Here is an 18694-nt window from a genome sequence, read left to right as displayed (position 1 = left end):
GATAAAATATGTTGAGTGAACGCGAGTGAATGATGATCATCAGCAGACGATAGCCTAGCCAAAGGAACTCCATTTTAAGCTAATCAAGCTAAAGAACTGATTCCTGGAACTGGGCACTCATCCTATAGACTATTCCTGTAACCCATGACAATACAGGCATTAAGTCAATAAGTTAAGGGTGGACTCCCAAACCTTCAGATACCAGCAGGCAGAGACCCCTGTGACCAACAGCTGTCAGGTACTACTCAAGACCCACATGGAACAGCAACCTCTGGACTGGGTAGTCAAGATGATGCTGGGGGAATCACACAAGTCTGCCAGAAAGGAATAAAAGGCAGTGAAGCGTGACCTTCAGTGGCACCCTCTCATCCAGTGCCTGACCTACTGAGACAGAAGGACGAGCAGAGGGGAGGGTGGCTGGGGTGCGTGAAGGATGTGGGTGCATGTGTATGGTGGAGTATGTGTAGGACTCGTGGCACCACCCCCCACCCCAACATACTCTGTTCCTCCCTCATTACTCGGGCCCCACATGCTTTCCAGATATGCAGCCGGGAGCCACATGGTGCTGGAGCGGCCGGTGAGTCGGCAGGGAAGTGCTGAAAGCAGCAGGCGGTGGTGGGGAGTGGCAGCGAGTGGGTGCGCAGGAGCGCAGCGACAGCTGAGTGGGAGCATAGGCCTACATTGGTGTCCCAGAGCCGACAGGGGCCCAGAGTGGGGTGGCAGGAGCATGGGGCCAGGCTGGCAGATACCCTACGGAGCCAGACGGGCTCCCCGCTCTCCTTGCTGGTGCATCCCAGTCCAGCTCCATAGAGCCCTCCCATAGAGCCTGAGCTCTGCACTCCTGCTGCTCCACTCTGGGCCCAGTGCACCAGCATGGGCCCCACGCTCCTGGCTGGCTGTTGCTATGCTCCTCCTGTCTGCTGCTGCTTTCACCACTTTCCTGCCTGCTGCTACAGTGCTTCAGCACCACATGGTTCCCAGCTGCATGGCCACAACTGTAGGACTTGGCAGAAGCTGGCCTTGCCCAGCCCTGAGAACTTACTCAGTCCACAGTCCTCCCCTGCCACCCTCCCCCACTTTTATCTGAATTTCCCTCTTGGGCACAAGGAGGTGGGAACAGCCCCATGCTCCCAGGCCTCTAGGCAGAGGCTTCCAGTTGGGCAGGGTGGGGCGAGGCAGGCCTCACTTCTGGGCTGCTTGTTCCTCTTGCTGGCTCCCCCTGCATCCTATTGCCCCTGGCTCCTGTCATCTTTGACAGGCAACCAGGGGAGAATAAATTGTAATTTTCTAAATGTTTTAGGGGTCCTGCAGGCTGGATAGAATGGCCTGGTAGGCCAGATTTAGCTCGTGGGCCATATTTTGCTTGCCCCTGTTTTAAAGAGTGGCAGGCCACAATAAGGCAGCTGGGTCTAAAGGCAGGTTTGCTTCTAGCCTGCTGTTGCTGTTCCAGCCCCCACCTTGCTCTGTACCAAAGGCTGCTCTCCTGCCCTTGTACTAGACTTGCTGCTCACCCCTTACTCCTTACCAATTTATCAGGGGTGCACCAATAAAGATTTTTTGGCGTGATACCAATGGCTGATTATTGACCAGCCATATCAGCCAATACCGATCCGATTGTCCATATGGAACCCGGCAGCTTGGAGAGCAGTGTTTGGCTGGTAAGTCTGTTGCGAGGGAAGGAGCATGTGGGAGCAGATCAAAGTCCCCAGGATGAAGAAGGGAGTGGGGCTGGGGCAGGGGAACCAGCAGAGGCAGGCACTGCACAGTCAAGGTGCGGAGGGGTGTGGAATGGAGCCAGCATCTCATCTAGGGGACAGGGAGGGTGAGGGCAGCTCCTGCCGCTGTATGCACCCATGGGGGCAGATGGCCCCAAGATCTGTGCACAGGGTGATGGCAGGCTGTCACTGTGGGCTCAGAGCCAAGGCTGCTCCAGCTTCTTCTTCCAGCTGTGCTAGGGCCAGATGGTGGCAATAGTGGGAAGTGGGGGGGTTATGGCAAATTTTGGGGTAGCTGTAGCTGCCGCCTGTAGCCCCTCCTCTACTCACCCCACCTGTTTGGTCTGAGCACAGCTGCCGGGAAGAAACTGGAGTAGCCCTGGCCCTGGGAGGGAAAGGAGGGAGGTGCATGCCTGCCTGCCCATGTCTGTCACTCACACAGAATGAGACCACTGACTATCCAGATGTTGGACAGTCCTGCCTCAAAACCTAATCATCTATGATTCAATAACTAGTAAAATCAAAATTTATTTGCTTTTATTCATATTTCTAATTATTATGTAGTTGTGTGTCAGAACGGCATGGTTTTTTATATAGTTAACATAGAAGTGCATATTAGAAAGCTTGTGAATTACTTTATTAACCTTTGTTAGCCTTATCATAGAAAGTATGGGTTGGAAGGGACCTCAAGAGGTCATCTAGTCCAACCCCTGGTTCAAAATAGGACCATCTCCAACTAGATCATTCCAGCCAAAACTTTGTCTACCTGGGTTCTGAAAACCTCCACAGATGGAGCTTTCACCACCTCTCTGGGTAACCTGGTTCCAGTGTTTTACTACCCTCCTAGTGAGAAAAATCTCCCTAACATCTAACCTAAACTTCCCTTGCTGCTACTTAAGACGATTGTTCCTTGCTCTGTTGTCTGCCACCACTGAGAACAGTCTAGCTCCATCCTCTTTTAGAGCCCCCTTCAGATAGTTGAAGGCTGCTATTAAGTCCCCTCTTCTCTAGACAAAATAAGTCCAGCTCCCACAGTCTTTCCTCATAAGTCTATCCCCCAGTCCCGTCACCATCTTTGTCACTCTCCACTGGACTCTCTCCAATTTGTCCACATCCTCTCTCTAGCGGGGAGCCCAAAACTGAACACAGTACTCTAGATGTGACCTCACCAGTGCTGAATAGAGGGGAATAATCACTTCCCTTGACCTGCTGGCAACACACCTACCAATGCAACCCAGTATGTCATTAGCCTTTTCCACAAGTAGGGCACATTTCCACTGTTGGCTCATTCAGCTTACTGTCCACCATAGCCTCCAGGTCCTTTTCTGCAGTTGCTGCCCAGCGAGTCAGTCCCCAGCCTGTCCTGATGCATGGGATTGTTCCACCCTAAGTTCAGAACTTTGCTCTTGTCCTTGTTGAAACTCAGGAGATTCCCTTTGGCCCAATCCTCCACCTTGTCTAGGTCACTCTGAATCCTAGCCCTACCCTCTAGTGTATCTGCTACTCTCCTCAGTTCAGTGTCATCTGCAAACTTGCTGAGGGTGCATTCTATGCCATCTTCCAGGTCATTGATGAAGACATTGAACAAAATTGGCTCTAAGACTGACCTCTGGTGCTCTCCCCTTGATACCGGCTGCCAACCAAACATTGAGCCATTGATTACTACTCTCTAAGCCTGATGCTTCAGTCAGTTTTCTATCCACCTTACAGTCTATTCATCCAGCCTGTACTTCCTTAGCTTGCCTGCAAGAACATTGTGGGAGACTGTATCAAAAGACTTGCTAAAATCAAAGTATACCACATCCACCATTCTCCCTGCATCCACAGAGCCAGTCATCTCATCATCAGGTTGGTCAGGCATTACTTTCCCCTAGTGAATCTATGCCAACCGTTCCTAATCAACTTTTTTCCTCCAACAGCTTAGAAATGTATTTGTTGAGGATCTGCTCCATGATTTTTCCAGGGACTGGGGCAAGACTGACTGGTTTGTAGGTCCCTGGATCCTTCCCTTTTCCCTTTCTTAAAGATGGGCGCTGTTTGCCCTTTTCCAATCACAGTGGGACAACTCCCAAGGTATCATCGCGTCTACAGAACCATGCACCAGAGCCAGCACATAGGGACATCCCAGTGGGGCACCACAAGCAGTGCTCGCCTGCACCGTGCATAGTGCCTGCACCGTTGGGTTCAGCCCACACTAGACCACATCAGGCTGAGGCCCATGAGCCAGATCACAGGGCTCTATGGGCCAGCACTGGCCTGCAGGCCATATTTGACATCCCTGCACTACACAGCATTCCAGGCCAACATGAAAAATGGCCCAGTTCAGCACTGTAGGTAGAAGCAAGCTACATTACTAGTTACATTCTCAAACTGAACCATATGAATAAAACAACATAGCACAGGGGCAGGCAACATGTAGCCTGTGGGCCAGATCTGGCCAGCCAGGCCTTTCTATTCGGGCCACAGGGTCCCTAAAACAATTTAGAAAATGTATTTTCATCTGTGTGTGGCTGCCTCTCAAAGATGACAAGGCACCAACGGCAGCAAGACCCAGGGGCTGAGCAGCAAGGCATGGACTAGGTTGCAGGCAGCTTGTCCAGACAGTGGGGGGTGCCGACTCTCCACTGCTCTGCGCACTCCCAGGGGGGAGGGATCTGTGCCCCCTAGATCTGTGTGCAGGGTGGGGGCAGGCGTGGGCTGCCTGCTGTGGGGCTCAGGCTCCCTGCCCTGCTGCCCTCACCCCCACCCCCCAGGGGCCTCTGCAGCCCAGCAGGTGCGATTCAGCTGTGCAGAGAACAGCAGAGCCATACAAGGATTTCCTTGATACCGTGAGCTCTGTGCTGCCCTGGCAACAACGCACCCCCTGAATGCACAGCAGCAGCATGGGGCTGTGCCCTTCACTGCCGCCATGCTCACAGGGTACATGTCTCCAGGGCAGTGCAGAGCTTGCAACAGCAAGGAGACCCCTACACGACTCTGCTCTGCCCTGCAGTGCCAGATTGCACCCACTGGGCTGCAGAGGCCCCAGGGGAGGGCAGCAGGGCAGCAACCTGTGCCTCAACAGGCACCGTGCACCCACACCACGCATAGATCAGGGTGGCACAGATCTCCTACTGCCCCCTGGGATTGCGCAGAGCGGTGGGGAGCTGCTGCTCACCACCCATCTGCAGGCAGGGTGGGTGGGGAGAGCCAGGCTCCATGCTCTGCTCCGCTGCAGCAGCCCCCACCTCCTGCCGAGGACAGGGAACTGTAGACTCGGGTCCCTGGCCCTGTAGCTCTGGCAGTTAGAGGGCCCTTCTGGCAGGGCTGGAGGGGCCTTCCATTTTAATAATGGATTTTGGGGTTTTTAAAAATCAGAGAATTTGCAATTTAAAAAAAACCAAAAAACTGCAAATTTTCAAATAATCAGGGAAAACCAGGATCCCTCGTCCTCAGTTATGTTCCAACATAACTTGCTGATCAGTGCAGATAGCACCAAGCCCATTATAATACAGACTAGCTTTAGATAATAGTGTAGATCACACTGTCCAATTTGGGTGAAGTTTCATCTAATCATTCCAATGTTTCTCATCCAGCATTTCATAAATTGTTAGGGTCTGGAAGGGACCTTGCAGATCGGGTCCAGTCCCCCTGCTCTAGGCAGGAAGACAACCAAGGTCAAGTGACCACAAGGAGGTAACTGTCCAGTCTGCTCTTAGAAACCCCAGGGTAGGTGGCTGCACCACCTCTGGAGAGAGTTTATTCCAGTCTGGACACCCTGACTGTGAAGGAGTTTTTCAAGGTAATAAGCCTGAAGCAGCCTTCCAGGAGTTTGTATCCATTGGTCCTGGTCTTCTCCAGGTGTGCCCTAGGGAACACTTGTTCATTGAGCTCCTGATGCACACCTCTGATATAGCAGTAAGCTGCTATCAAGTCTCCTCTCAACCTTCTCTTCTTTAGGCTAGAGGCCCAGGTCCCTCTCAGCCTTTCCTTGTATGGCTTGTCTTGCAAGTCCCTGATCATCCGGGTGGCTCTTTTCTGGATCCTCTCAAGTTTTTCCATGTCTTTATTGAAGTGCGGCACCCAGAACTGGATGCAGTACTCCAATTGTGGTCTCACCAGTGCTGAGTACAGCGGGAGTATCACTTCCTTAGTTTTACACAAGATGCATCAGTTGATGCATGCCAGCATGTTGTTTGCTCTGCTGGCCACCACATCACTCTGATGGCTCATGTTCACGTGGTGGTCAATCATTACCCCTAGGGTCCCATTCAGCCGTGGTACAGGTCAAGCCGTCTCATAGATTCATAGAAGTAGGGTCGGAAGGGACCTTGTAGATCTTCTAGTCCAACCCTCCAAGCCTTCTAGTCCGTCTCCTCCGAGCCTGTATGTGTATTGAGGGTTATTTGCCCCCAGGTGGAGCACCTTGCACTAGGAAGTATTAAACTTCATCTGGTTTCAGTCTGCCCAACTCCCTAGCCTGTCCAGGTCCACTTGATCTTCAATTGATCTTCTGGCATGGCCACACTTCTCCATAACCGGTGTCATCCACAAACTTGGCCACAGACCTCCGAGAGACACCTCTGGCCACTTTGTGCCAAGGCGACACGGATCCACCCATGGGAACTCCCTGGGTCCTACCCTGTAGCCAGTTTCCCACCCACTGAATCATCAAGCAGCTGAGCCCACAATTTTCCAGTTTTCCCACAAGGTTATCGTGGGATACTATATCAAAAGCCTTTTGGAAGTGTAGGTATATAACATCTACCTTGTCTCCCATGTCCAGGTGGCAAGAGACCTGGTTGTAGGAGATGAGATTGGTAAGACAAGACCCACTCACAACAAAGCCATGCTGGCTGTTGTTCAGAATCTTACCTTCTGCAAGCATATCACGCACAGATTCTTTAAGGAGCTTTTCCAGGATTTTCCCTGGGATAGAGGTTAGGCTGATTGGCCTATAGTTGCCAGGTCTTGAAGATGGTCCTCTTCTAATCCTCAGGGATCTCCCCGTATGCCATGAATTCTGAAAGAGCCTTGCCAGGGGTTGCGCAACAACCTCAGCCAGCAACTTCAGCACTTTCAGATGGAGTCCATCCAGTCCCGCTGGCTTATAAATGTCTAGCTTTTCTAGTTGGTATTGCACCTGCTCAGCATCCACAGCGGGGAGGCTGTCAGTCCCAGCATGCCCCCTATGAGCCTTATCTCGCTTGACTTTCCCCATGGTCTGGTGAAATACCGAAGCAAAGTGGGCATTTAAGAGTTCAGTTTTGTCCTGAATGTCGGTTACCAGCTGTCTCAAGGTGTTAAGCAGAGGTTCCACACTTCCATTTGTTTTTCTTCTACTACCTACATACCTAAAGAAGAACTTCTTATTGTCCTTGATTCCCCTGGCTAACCTAGACTCAGTCGCCGCCTTGGCTTTCCTGATTATTTCCCTACAAGTGCTGGCTACTGAAGTATAGTCCTCCTTGAGGACCGTCTGTAGATTCCACTGTGGGTACACCTCTTTTTTTCTTTTTTAAGAGGATCGCAATGTTCCTATTAAGTCAGGAGGGCTTCCCAGCCCTCCTGCTACCTTTCCTCTTTGACACTGAATCCTAAAGAACAAAGGCTTTTTTAATAAAAGAGTGATTATTCCATTTGAATTCAAATTCATTTTATAGTCCAGAGGATCTTGCAAAAGTAGAAAATAATTTAACCCAGAATACAAGTGCTATTTGAGGTCACATTATTTGTATAAGGGCATAGAAATCACTGTTATGCTTCTGGACCTTTATTATATGATTTGGGGATATTTTAAAACTGTCCAGCCACAAAGCACAAGTCTGGCTGCATCATAGTCTCCTTGTTAAAGAAGACAATAAAAAGAAGAATGGTGAGAAAGTCTTTCATGAGAAACCATTAAGGCAACTAGTCATATATGAGAAAGTACCACTAGGATTGGGTAACTGATTGGTCAAATGCTATCAAATAATAGTCATGTATTTTAAGCATTAAATTTATTAGAGCAGTGACAAGAGACTTTAATCTTCAGTAGGTTAGATATTTGTGCTAATTACAAACAGTTAGTTAACTGTTATTGTGAAACAACTGAATTGCAGACTAAAAAATCCAAACACTATAATAAATTTTTATAACCGTCAATGTTAGGTAAGTTTAAATGTAAGTAATATTCACAACTGAGCAGTTTTTCTTTCCCTTGGCTTTTGTCTCAAAACTCCATGGTCACCTGAACAGTTACCAATTAAAGAGACAATTGCAACATACATAGTAACTATAAAAGACAAAAACTAGTTTTTAAAATGCTAAGTGGGCAGCAGGCCAACTCTTCAAGCATGTTGCTGTTTGAATTTGGTGCTGCTTGCAGGCACCACAGACAGCCAACACAAGAAAATTTTTTATGCTGGCTTTGGTTCTTTCTTCAGTACAGAGGAGCTCCTGCAGCCCCATACGTCTTACTGGGGGAAGGGAAAAAAAGGGCTGTGGGTGCCTGCTCCTAAATGGAGCGTGTATATATAGCCTGACTTCTGCAGGACTGAGGCAAGGTGTATAATCCTCCTGACACTAAAATGCAATAAAAAAGGTAGGCCACCCCCTTACAAAAAGACATCCTTGGCTTTACTGAATATTTGACAATTGTTTACTGCAGTCAAATAATTGACTGGTCAGCTGACTGTCTATTGGCATTATATGACCAGTCAATTAATTGAGTAGCCTGCCAACCCTAAAACAAGCGAAAACATAAGACAAAACAGAAACAAGAACAATTTTCAAAATTAACAAGTTAATGAGGTGTCACTAGCTACCAGTTAATGATTTAAAAGGGAAGAGAAGGAAATCTAGGAAATCAGTGCCACAGCAAAACTCAACAAGTTCAGGTTAGTCAAAACCAAAAAGTGACAGAGGACCTTATATCAAGCTAAATGAGCAACAAAAGGATAGATTGGATTCACTGTTGCCTATGCAAAGTCACACACCCCAAAAATAAACATGAAATATTCAGGTTACTAGGGCAGGTTACAGATCATCCTGAACTTAAGGAAGACACTTGGCCATTTCACAGACTGAGGGAAGAATGTGCCATAGTCATCATATAGCCTGACTTCCTATATAAAGGTGGCCAGATAATTTCACTCTGATTCAAGCAAACCCATGCCTTGTGGCTTAGTTAGAGCAGTTTTAGGGCATCCTGTCTTGATCTGAAGATTCCAAATGATGGAGAATCCACCATATCCACATCCTTTCATGAATTCATGTAATGCAGTGGTGCTCAGCCTTTTAGAGCAGTGGGCTGAGTCCTTGCAACTCAGCTGCATTGCAGACCACCACTCCCCTCCAGGGGGAGTAGCAGGAAAGAGAGAGACAGAAAGAGAGACTGTGGAGCTGAACAGCAGTGAAGTGCACAACAGGGGATGTGCCAGGCCGAGCTGGTTCCTACTCACTGATCCCCTGTCTCGTGGGCCAGATCCAGCCACTTCAGGGGCTGGGTATGGCCCAGCCTTCAGGCCACAGGGTAAGCACCACTGGTCTAAATAATAAGTCATGCTCATAACAACATATTCCTAATCTAAATCTGAAATTGTCTACTTCAGGCTCATTGCCACTGGGTCCTGTTATGCCTTTGCCTGATGAGTTAAGTCTTCTAACAGCTTTTCCAGATAGGTACTTGTGGACCAGGAATAAATCACTCCCTAAATGTTTTTGAGTAAATAGGTAGAATTTTTTTAGTTCTCACTCTATGGAAGTTTTTACACATCCCATTTCATTCTTGTAGCTCTTCCTGCACCCTGTCCAGTCTATCAACACTTCAAAAAATTCACACATTAAAAGATCACAAGACCGCAATTCCAAGATGGCAAAAGATCAATATAACTGGTGAAAGTATAAAAAAGCATGCAGCCTGCTAGCTGGTATTATTGATACTTGAAAATTCAGGAGTTAAAAGGGCTTGTTTCTGTTTTGGTGCTCATTAAATATACTGAAGACATTATTACTACCCATATATAATAAATAGCATGTTTACTGGAAGGTTTAACTCAGGGAACTTTCACAACATGGAATACAATTTCTCTATCCAATAGGTGTTTAAGGTCCTAAAAGGAATTTGTGATCCCCAGACTTTGGAGTCCTGAGCCCATATTTACATGCTCAAGGCACAACCACTAAAACAAACCATAATCTCTCTCAAATATAAATATTTTATTATAATTACCTGATTTTTGATGACACATGCTTGATCACCAGGGTCAGGGACATCTTTTGGAGGAGCCATTTGATTTGTAGACTGGGAATTCTGAGGAGGCTGAGCAGCAGATACTAAAGGACACAATACAGTCAGTGAGTGTAAAAGCTACATAACAAAAAGATAGTCTTTACTATAAGTAGGAAAAATCTAGACTTGAGTAAAGTGCTCACCTGTGAGTCTCAGATGGACTCCTAAGGAGAGGAAAGGAGAAGGAAGGGAGAAAGAACCTGTTGTTTTTCAAATTAGGTGCCCCACTAACTAAGCAATTTTAAAATCATTAGCTTGATTTCGGGCCCGCACTGTTCAACATCTTCATCAGTGACTTGGACAAGGGGGTAAAAAGCACCCTGTTCAAATTTGCTGATGACACCAAGATGTGGAGGGATGTGGGCACACTAGAAGGAAGCAACAGGCTACAATTGGACCTGGACAGGTACAAGGGTGGGCAGATGAGAATAGGATGGGATTCAACACAGGCAAGTGCAAAGTGATGCACCTGGGGAGGAATAACCAGCACCATACCTACAGGTTGGGGAACTCCCCTTGTCAGCACAGAGGCGGAAAAGGATTTTGGAGTCATCATTTACTCCAAGATGAACATGGGCCAGCAGTGTGGGGAGGCAGTCAGGAAGGCCAATCGTACCTTGTCATGCATCCACAGATGCATCTCGAGCAGGTCCAAAGAGGTGATCCTCCCCCTCTATGTGGCACTGGTCAGGCCGCAGTTGGAGTACTGCGTCCAGTTCTGGGCACCGCACTTCAAGAGGGATGTGGACAGCATCGAGAGGGTCCAGAGGAGGGCCACTCGCATGATCAGGGGACAGCACGGCAGGCCCTATGAGGAGAGGCTACAGGACCTGAACCTGTTCAGCCTCCAAAAAGAGAAGGCTGAGGGGGGATTCAGTGGCCTGTTATAAACTAGTCAGGAGGGGATCAGCAGGCACTGGGGGAGTCCCTGTTCCCCCGAGCACTGCCAGGAGTGACCAGGAATAACAGTCACAAGCTGGCAGAGAGTAGATTTAGGCTTGATATCAGGAGGCACTACTTCACGGTCAGGGCGGCTAGGATCTGGAACCAACTTCCAAGAGAAGTGGTGCAGGCTCCTACCCTGGGGGTTTTCAAGAGGAGGTTAAATGAACACCTTGCTGGGGTCGTTTGACCCCAGTACTCTTTTCCTGCCATGGGAGGGGGTCGGACTAGAAGATCTACTCAGGTCCCTTCTGACCCTAGAAGGTATGAAACTATGAAAAACCTATGGCCTGAGTGATCTTTTCAATTGCAATTACGTGAGACCCAACTGAAACTAGCAAGTCAAGGGAGCTGCATATTTTAGCATGGAGGTTTTTTAACAAAAGAACCTCTAGATTTTTGGATGCATATCTGATGCCATGTTACAACTGCAACTTTGCTTCTCACCCATTCTTCTTCAACCTACAAACCCAATGATAGGAAGTGTTCCCATTTATTCGTACAACAGGAACATTCCCATATTACTATATAGAGAAAGTCTTAAACAAGTTCTGGTTGTTTTACTACAGTAGTGTCATTGGATGTGAATGGAAGCTTTTTTGGGATAGCTTTTATTTAAAGGTTGCAATTGCAATCTTATGCATTGTATTGCATAATGGTAATACTTACTTGCATAACCCTTAGAAGCTGAAGGGGTACTGACAGCAAATATTTCCAATTAACTGACAAGAGGAAGCCTTTAGCAGTTTACTTATGCAAGGTTACACATTGATGAATGAAACATGACTTTAGGAGAAAGAGCACCTAAAGAGAGATGTGGCTATTTATATATACACATTTAGCTTGGATTTATTCAAATTAACACGAAGGAAGCTATAGTTGAATATTTCATTAGCCTTACCTTGGATCGGAGGAGAATTCTGAAATATGCAACTCTGGAACTGCCTACATTGCAGAGAAATAGGGAAATAAATCCCTTAGATTTCCATGTATGATGTTCACACTTAAAAACACAACTCTAAAATTCACAGAGAGGGAAGCTTGTTACAAGAGTTACGACTGCACGAGCACACATCCTGCATGCCCATATTCTTAGAGGCTGACATTCCACAGCCCACAGTTCTCATGGAACGCTATCAGTCATCTGACTGGTGAGAGACATCACTGCCACGTCTAAAATATACCATTGAAGTCATGAGCACCTTGGGTGCATGGTAACAAGATCATATATTTACTGCTGCCATAGCTGAAGTTGTGGCAGAGATGTGAAGAGAGGACAGGAAGAGTAACTTAATCTTACAATATATTCTTGTATAGCACGATGTTTTAGTTTAGAGGGAAAAACTTGTGATTTTGCATGCATTAGAAATGCTTGTGAAGCAAACTACAATATGAAACAAAAACAGTCTTGGAAGAATGGAAATGCAGATTTTTTTTCTCTTTCTCCAACAGCTCCTACTTTCTTTTTATAGTTCCTGATTCAACAATGGTCAGTCACATACATATTTACTTCAAGCATGCCAGCAGTCCAATTACAGAAGAATCAACTTTTGTGCTTCAAGTCATATGCATACTTAAGCACCATATCGGTTAAATACTCACAGTGGTTCTAATTCAAATTGGATTTCAGAAAAACTAGAACGATCAGTTTCTCCATTGGGATACTTTTAATATTATGTACATCTGCTCCCCCCCTTCCCCAGTACGTAATCAGCACCATCCAACTGGCTGGATGGCAGTTACAGGCCATAACTGAAGCAGTGCCATACAAAGATATCTAAGCTGGCAACACTGCTGCAGGGAAGAAGTGTCAGGGAGGTGTTACTCCATTCAGGGTTCAAATTCATTCAGCAGAGAAAGGAGAGCATCTCTTGTCCTCCCCTTACGGTTGCATCTTTGAGATGAGCCAACTCAGTCCTCCCCCAAGTAAACAGCTACAATTTCATCTAGACTTATTAGCAAGAAGTTGGACAATCCCATTTTACATTACTGCAGATGAGTATTATTCCATCCTTTGCAGAAGATATCAAGAAGTGAACTATTTTTCAGTTTTTAACCTCCTAGCACAGTAGTCAGTAATCTACAGCCCATGGGCAAGATCTAGGCCACACAGGTGAACAACAAGGAGAGGAGGGCACCTGATCTGCTTCACAGCACCTAGGCCACGCACTGCTGCCCCAGCCTTTCCTGCCCCATGGCGGGGGCTGCTCTCTCACCCTCACAAGCGCAGCCTCCGTTTCCCATGCTGGTGTGAAGGAAATCAGAGGCATGTGGTGGCAAGCGTAAGCAGAGGCTGTAGTAGGGGCAGCCTTCAGTACAGGGCAGGGAGAGCTGGGGCACTGCAGAATGGACTGGGGGCTACAACCTAAAAGGTAAAACACTGTAGACTGCCACCTGGAACAAAAGATTTCAAGACAAATACTGAATCTGAAGAAGCACACTCTTCCTTAGGCAGGTGTTCTTTAACCTAGAACATATGAAGCTAGAAACAGAGAGAGTCTGTATTGTCAACATATCCACTCCCTTAAGTTGAATATATGCACTTCCTGCTAAAACCTTCTCTGCTAGGATCATGCTTGTGAAGTTATAAAGGCTTTATTTTAATACTCCAATTCCAGGAATAGCAACACAAAGGGGAAAAAAACAAACAACCCCCCCCCCCCCCCGACAAACCAAAGAGGAGAAGCATAAGCAAGACAGCATCTTCAAGTCAACAGAGATATTTCTGCTTACAGAAAGGATTAAGAACACTCAAACACCGGGGGAGAACTGAAGCAGAGCTATATCAACACTACAATTCAAATACCATCGTCCTCAATACTAAACACAGCAAGTTTGCACCATAACAGAAGTGGCTTGCAAAATATGATGCTTGATGTGAAACAGGCTATCCTTATTTTGTATTTTTAAAACTAGATCAATAAAGTAAAGAATAGCATATGGCTGATTCTTTGGCTTGCTAAAAACAAGACAGGATCAAGTTCTAGACCCTGTTATGTCTTCATTGTGGATACAATACTTTTCTTTCAATAACTAATATACTGAAGGACACCCACAAAACTATACTGAACATACTGAACACTAAGAAAGTGCTGATGCTCATCTGGTGTGACCCTTTCAAAGGAAATTCAGTAATCTTTCCCTGCTATGGGGAGAGAGTAATATGGGTAGTAAAGTGCTCTGTCTCCTTAACCACTCTTTTGAACAAATGCGTTTGCCAGCAAGTAGACAGATAAGTCTTCCAAATAAGGAAGAGCACAAGAACTACCTGTACAGCTGCTGCAGCTTTTCCATCGGTTCTGCCTGGTTGTGAATACCTTTTTGAAGAGTGGCACCAGCTTCTTGCATATTACCTTCATTCCCAAGGTACTGAGCCCAAGTAATATAGAATGCAGATACTTTGGTGCCAATTCCTTGGCTGTAGAGGTAGTCAAAAAATTGACTAGGAGTATTCAAGAATGCTGCCTACAAAGAAGAAAAAAAAAGATGCAAATACATGTTCATTAATGCAGGATCTACAGGCAGAACAAGAATGGTGTCCTTCATTGAAGACTGCCTAATGTTTCCCATTAGCCTGTTTCAGACATATCTGACAGCAATGATAGAGAATGCAGGACTAAACAGCCAAACTATAGTCTCAGCACTGATAATATTGCAGTTCCTGTCAATCTATCTAGTTATTCAGGGTTAGAATGATTGCCATATTTGGGGTCAGGAAGGAATTTTACCCCAAGGTCAGACTGGTATGGACTGTGGGGGATTTTTACCTTCCTCTGTAGTGGTGGGCATTAGGGTTGTGTGAAATTCTCGCCAGCTGTTTCAATTCAACACTGTTTTGACTCACTTTGAGCTTGAAACAGTAAAATCAAATCAAAATGAAGGACTTCGAAACAAAACGAGGCTAGTCGAAACATTTCAAGTTTTGAAGTAGCCAGCAGGTGGGAGACGGGGGAAGCCAGGGCTGTGCTCCCAGTGACTCTGTGCCCCAGGTGGCTCAGCCAGAAGCGCAGCCCTGGCTCTCCCTGCCTCCCACAACCAGGCTGTGGGAAGCCAATCGTCATAGCGTTGGGGATGGGAACTCAGCCCAATGGATCCCATTTGCTGGGGAGGAGAACTGAATGATTGGGCTCGGTTCCCTTCCCCACCTCCCTGGTCCAAGGTGGCAGCACCCGGCTTCCCTCCCTCATCTGGCAAGCAGATTGGGGGCCCACAGTCCCAGGAGGACAGGCATAGCTTTCAGGGGTTGCGGCCCCCGATCTGCCTGCCGGATGAGAGAGGCTGTTTCGAGCTGCTCCATTATAGCCTATGGGTGAAGCAAAATGGACAAGTGGTTTCGAATTGAAATGAAATTCAGAACAAAAATCTGTTCCGTCGAAACCTCAAAACTCAAGTCAAAACGGAACGATGCCATTTCACAGAGCCCTTGTGGGCTTGGCCCTCTACCAGGAACCTCTTGAGCATGTATTGAAAACATTTTTATAGAAGCAGGACATTGGCTGCCAAGATCCCCCTGTGTTATTTATGGCAGGCTAGAGTATTAGGTCTATGTTTTGTCAGGGTTGTTGTAGCCTTACGTAGAGTTTAGAGTGTGGTTTATATGGGATGATTTGGATAGGGATGATCCTGCCTCAAGCAGGGGGTTGGACCTCCGAAAGTCCCTTCCAGCCCAACTTCTCTATGATTCTGGGGTAAGTGACATAAGCTAAACAAAAAAGTACTTATAATGGATCATACTCATTCCTCATCACCAGGGATCCTGGTTTTCCATTTCCCATGGAAAACCAGAGAAAACTACAGATTCCCTGCTTTTGCAAACAGCTCTGCAGGCAAGTTGAGCTCCAGTCTGCAAGAGCTATTTGCAAACAGAGCGGGAAACCCTCTGCTCTGCCCAGAGAAGAAGGGGGAGGGGGAAAAGGGCGGGGCCTGAGGCTCTCAGTCAGCCACAGCTCCACTCCGCTTCACTCTTTGCTCCTGAAGCCTGAGGTACGTGGGCCTTGCACGGGGCTGGCGGCCCCTATGGCAGGTCTGGGGGGAGCCAGGGGCTGGCCCTACCCCAACCTGAGCAGGCTCCATGCTGCTTCTGCTGCAGCTGCCTGCTGTTGGGGGCAGGGAGCTACAGACTTGGGTCCCTGGCCCCATAGTCCTGGCATCTGGGGGCTCCCTCCAGCAGGGCCAGGGGCTGTGGGTGGGGGCAAGATGCACAAGTAGGGCAGGGGGCTGTTGGGGGCTTTTAATTTTAATAATGGATTTTCTGGGTTTTATCAGAGAATTTGTGATTTTTTTTTTTAAATCAGAGAAAACTAGGATCCCTGCTCATCATTCAGGTAATCATTTATGCTCTTTACATTTTCAGCTAAGGGTTACATGGATTAAATGCTTGTTAACATGGCATCTCTTTAAAACAGAAGACAAAGCTCACTCCAAAATTCAGATACATTTCTCAAATAAGTACAGCGGTGCTCCTCTTAAGGCAGATGTGGACAATTATTTTGGCTGGGGGGTGCCACTTAAGGAGTTTTGGTGAGCTCAAGGGTCAGAGGGCTGAGGTAAGAGCCAGCCTTGGCCCCATCACAGCTGTTAACACCACTTGGCGTGGCAGTAGTGCAGGGGGTGTAGCAGCTCAGGAAGATGGCAATTTACGTTGTCTGACCCTGGGTCCATCTGTCTACCTCACAGCCACCACCAGGCATGCCAGATGGAGCAGGTGGGGTCTCCATGGAGACTGACCTGGAACCCCCAAGGGCCAGGCATGCTTGGCCAGGTAGATGGGATGGGGCTGTGGGTGGGCAGGGGGTGTTGGGGTCACAGAGCAATGACAGTGTGGACCCAGGCGCAATCCCTGCACGTCCCAGCTTGTGGAACTGGCACCAGTCACAGGGACATGCAGGGCGTGGATCATGGTTCTGCCCTGGGCCCTGGCCCCACACTGTCATTGCCCTGCAATCCCAGCCCTGCCCACCCACCACTGCATCCCATCTGCCTGGCCAAGCACGCCCTGCCGTGGCGGGTCCTGGACTCTTCATGGAGACTGTGTCTACCTGGTGGTGGGTGTGGGATGAATAGGAGGCCCAAGGTGGCTTGGCAGTAGGGCTGAGGTCCAGAGGCAAGGTACATACCTGCTCCTGGGTGGCGGTGGTTGCTGGGAAGCCATGTCTGGCTACTGTGCTACCCCATCCTACCTTGTCAAATGCAGCTCCTGGCATGCCCAAAAGCTACGTGCAGGGATAGGGCAGGCTACCAGCTGGCAGCTCTGTGCTAAGGGCAGCGTGACCAGCTGTACATACCAAAGTCTGGGTTGCCCCCTACCGCCCCCCACACAGGGACCTGCCATGTGCTAAATAGAAGCACTTGGTGGGCCATATTTTGGCTTAAGGCAACAGTATTTTTGGCTGGCAGGGCTTAAGTAGCACTCAGTCGCTGTAGTGAAATAGAAACCTTGTTAAGAACTCAATTCAGACACCAGCAACCTATTTCTGTTTTGAAGGCATCCATAAGTAAACACTTACCAGTGCAATGCAGTGGTTAACAAATCTTGTGTCATGGTGGTACCGCTTTTCATTCAGGAAAGTTTTGACAAGCTGCTCCAACAAGGCAGATACGTGTTTTTGCCTATCTTGAATGGGAAGGCATCCTTCTGCCCACGTCACATACCTGCAAGGACACCCCTGCATCAGCAACAGGCCACTGCGGTGGTTTTCAAAGACAGACCCCTGCTGCAGACACATGAGCACTGACCTGTCCCAGGGATCCAGCGGGTCGTCCCCTTGGTAGCTCTGTATCTGGGCTTCAAACACCCTGTAAGGGCAGACAGAGAGAGAGGCATGGCAAAGACGGCCAGCACTAGGCCGGGGCAACCTGAGCGTGCGGGTGGTGCGGAGGCCAGGCAGGCTCGCACCTCGGGGGGTGGGGGGCAGCCAGCCAGCCGCACGGGGGCCGCAAGAGACACGAGGCAGATCGCGGGGGGGCAGCAGATGGGGCAGGGGAAGGGCGCGGGGACAGTCTGGGGCGAGGAGGTCCCGGGTGCGCGGAGCAGGCAGGCCCCGGGCTGCGGCCGCCTCTCCCCCCGTGCCCCACAACCGCCGCTCGCAGCGGCCCATGCCCCCGTGACGCACCGCGCGCGAGCCGCCAGCTCCATGTCAGTAGCAACCGCGGCCCAATCCCGGCCAGTCCAGAACCAACGGGCCACCGGAGATTCAAACCTCCCGCGCAGGCGCAGAGTGGGTGCAAGCCGCCGCGGGATTGGCCCGCAGCCTCCTCCCGTCAGCCAACCAAGTGGCGAGCCCCGCGCTGGGGAGGGGGGGCTGGAACGGGTTGCTGCCGAGGGGGCGTGGCTTCGGGCTCCCCGGCTCCAGGGGTGGGCGGGGCGCTGCTGGTACTGGGACACGCTGTGGCGTTCCGCTGCTCAGCGGTGTTGTCTGGTGTAGCGTATTGCGCGGTCATTTCAACCCACGTAGGATGCTCAGTCAGTAATAGTAAATAAGCAGTTCCTGCCCAGAAGAGCATGCCATCCTTTTACGCCTCTGTGAAATATGAAACACTAGAACCCGAAGGAACCACGACCACGTCCTGTTTGCCACCAAGCAAGGTTGAGGTAAACGGACTGTTCCAACTTTTCTCTGAGCCCAGGCTGCGTCTAAAATGAACTGTTGCAAACAGGGGTTGGTCTGGGGAAACGGGCAGACCGGGGTCTTTGGGTAAATGTGGTATCTTCTATTATAGACCAACTCAGATAGTTGGAAAAATTCTTCTTAACAAGCTTTCGGGTAAAAACACCCTTCATCAGGCT

At 48.6% G+C, this 18694-nt stretch overlaps 1 protein-coding gene across 1 annotated transcript in view; it reads right to left on the bottom strand.

Annotated features, from left to right (window-relative positions):
• The window catches only part of BUB1 (BUB1 mitotic checkpoint serine/threonine kinase), a 60226-nt gene extending 42073 nt beyond the window's left edge, over positions 1-18153 (bottom strand). The window contains exons 1-6 of the mRNA XM_090053293.1: positions 18021-18153; positions 17644-17703; positions 17415-17559; positions 14177-14373; positions 11810-11853; positions 9907-10010 (exon numbers count right to left, since the gene is read on the bottom strand). Coding sequence (XP_089909419.1) covers positions 9907-10010; positions 11810-11853; positions 14177-14373; positions 17415-17559; positions 17644-17703; positions 18021-18043 — 573 coding nt within the window. The 5' untranslated portion in view covers positions 18044-18153. The remainder of the gene's footprint in view (positions 1-9906; positions 10011-11809; positions 11854-14176; positions 14374-17414; positions 17560-17643; positions 17704-18020) is intronic.
• Between the last annotated feature and the right edge of the window lie 541 nt (positions 18154-18694).

This window comes from Crocodylus siamensis, chromosome 1, assembly GCF_052110815.1.
Source record: "Crocodylus siamensis isolate JL-2025a chromosome 1, ASM5211081v1, whole genome shotgun sequence".
NCBI lineage: Eukaryota > Metazoa > Chordata > Crocodylia > Crocodylidae > Crocodylus > Crocodylus siamensis.
The sequence above is the reverse complement of the archived record's forward strand: the minus strand, read 5'-3'. Positions and strand labels throughout refer to the sequence as shown.